The sequence below is a fragment of the Entamoeba dispar genome, genomic scaffold, assembly GCF_000209125.1.
Source record: "Entamoeba dispar SAW760 scf_1105229457599 genomic scaffold, whole genome shotgun sequence".
Taxonomy (NCBI): Eukaryota; Evosea; order Mastigamoebida; family Endamoebidae; genus Entamoeba; species Entamoeba dispar.
The window spans coordinates 1-1,039 of NW_001852823.1; the positions used below are offsets into that span (position 1 = coordinate 1).

Here is a 1,039-nt window from a genome sequence, read left to right on the forward strand (position 1 = left end):
TTATTATCTCCTTTAGTCAAAAAACGAACATCACCTTTAGTATCTTTATGAATTTCTATTACTCTATGAATGATTGGAATTCCTTTAGATGGTAAATTATAAACAATAATATCACCTATTTGAATATTATCAACTCCACCTCTATTTGTTAAAAACATTAAATCACCTCGTTTAAATCCTGGTTCCATAGAACCACTTAATATAACAACAATTGGTGCTTCTGTAACAAATAAAACACAAAGTGTTTTCCACATTATTACAGCTGATGCAACAATTAATCCAAATTGAGCAATATTTTGAATAATTAATCTAGGGCTCATAGACCTAAGAGATTGAATAGGAGCAAACATTTTAATTAGGTACAACTGAATATTAAGTTTTATCTATGAATATATTAAAAAAAAAAAGAATTATAATTTCTTTTTATTATTCAAAATAAAATTTCTCTCTTTTATTATATTTTATTGATTTTTTATTAATTAATTAATTATCTTATTATATATTAAGAAAAGATAAAAAATATTCTTTTAAAGAATTAAAAAAGAAATAAAATCAAAATTACCAACTTAAACTTTCATTTATTCAGCTTTTTTCATTTCTGGTTTCTTTCCTGCATTGAAATCCCTCTTAAGCTTTCTTTCTCCTTGGATTTGTTTAGCTTCTTCACGAACAGCTGTGTGAACAGTTTGTTTAAGAGTTGATGGAACAGCATCTTCTGGAAGAGCAAGTTTTTGTCTAAGATAAGCAATTCCTTCATCATTAAGTGTCCAATAAAGACATCTCCAGTTGCAAGTTTCTTTAACACACTTTTTAGTGGCAAGACCTTTCATTAACATAAAGACTTGAAGGTTTGGAATACCAAATACTGGATGGAGACAAACAAAATCTTTATGGCAAACAATACATCCATCGTTGAAAAGTTGTTTATAAATGGCGATGATATCCTTGGTAGCAATTCTCATCTTAACTGACTCTTCCCAACAGTTCTTTTTTTCAGTTTTCTTTTTTAATTCCTAGGGTTCTTTACTATTTTTTATTT

General features: G+C 27.3%; 2 protein-coding genes across 2 annotated transcripts, besides 1 other annotated feature; both read right to left on the reverse strand.

The window, feature by feature from the left end:
- EDI_097640 (signal peptidase complex catalytic subunit SEC11A, putative) lies at window positions 1-350 on the reverse strand (the record flags this gene model as incomplete). The annotated part of the gene is made up of 1 exon (XM_001733612.1): window positions 1-350. A coding segment is annotated over one exon (350 nt), but the record flags the coding sequence as incomplete, so codon positions are not given.
- Window positions 351-388: 38 nt separating this feature from the next.
- Window positions 389-561: a sequence feature (AT_rich).
- Window positions 562-578: 17 nt separating this feature from the next.
- Window positions 579-962, reverse strand: EDI_097650 (40S ribosomal protein S10, putative; the record flags this gene model as incomplete). The annotated part of the gene is made up of 1 exon (XM_001733613.1): window positions 579-962. One exon carries the CDS (start codon window positions 960-962, stop codon window positions 579-581), a length of 384 nt encoding a protein of 127 aa, XP_001733665.1.
- Window positions 963-1,039: the final 77 nt, after the last annotated feature.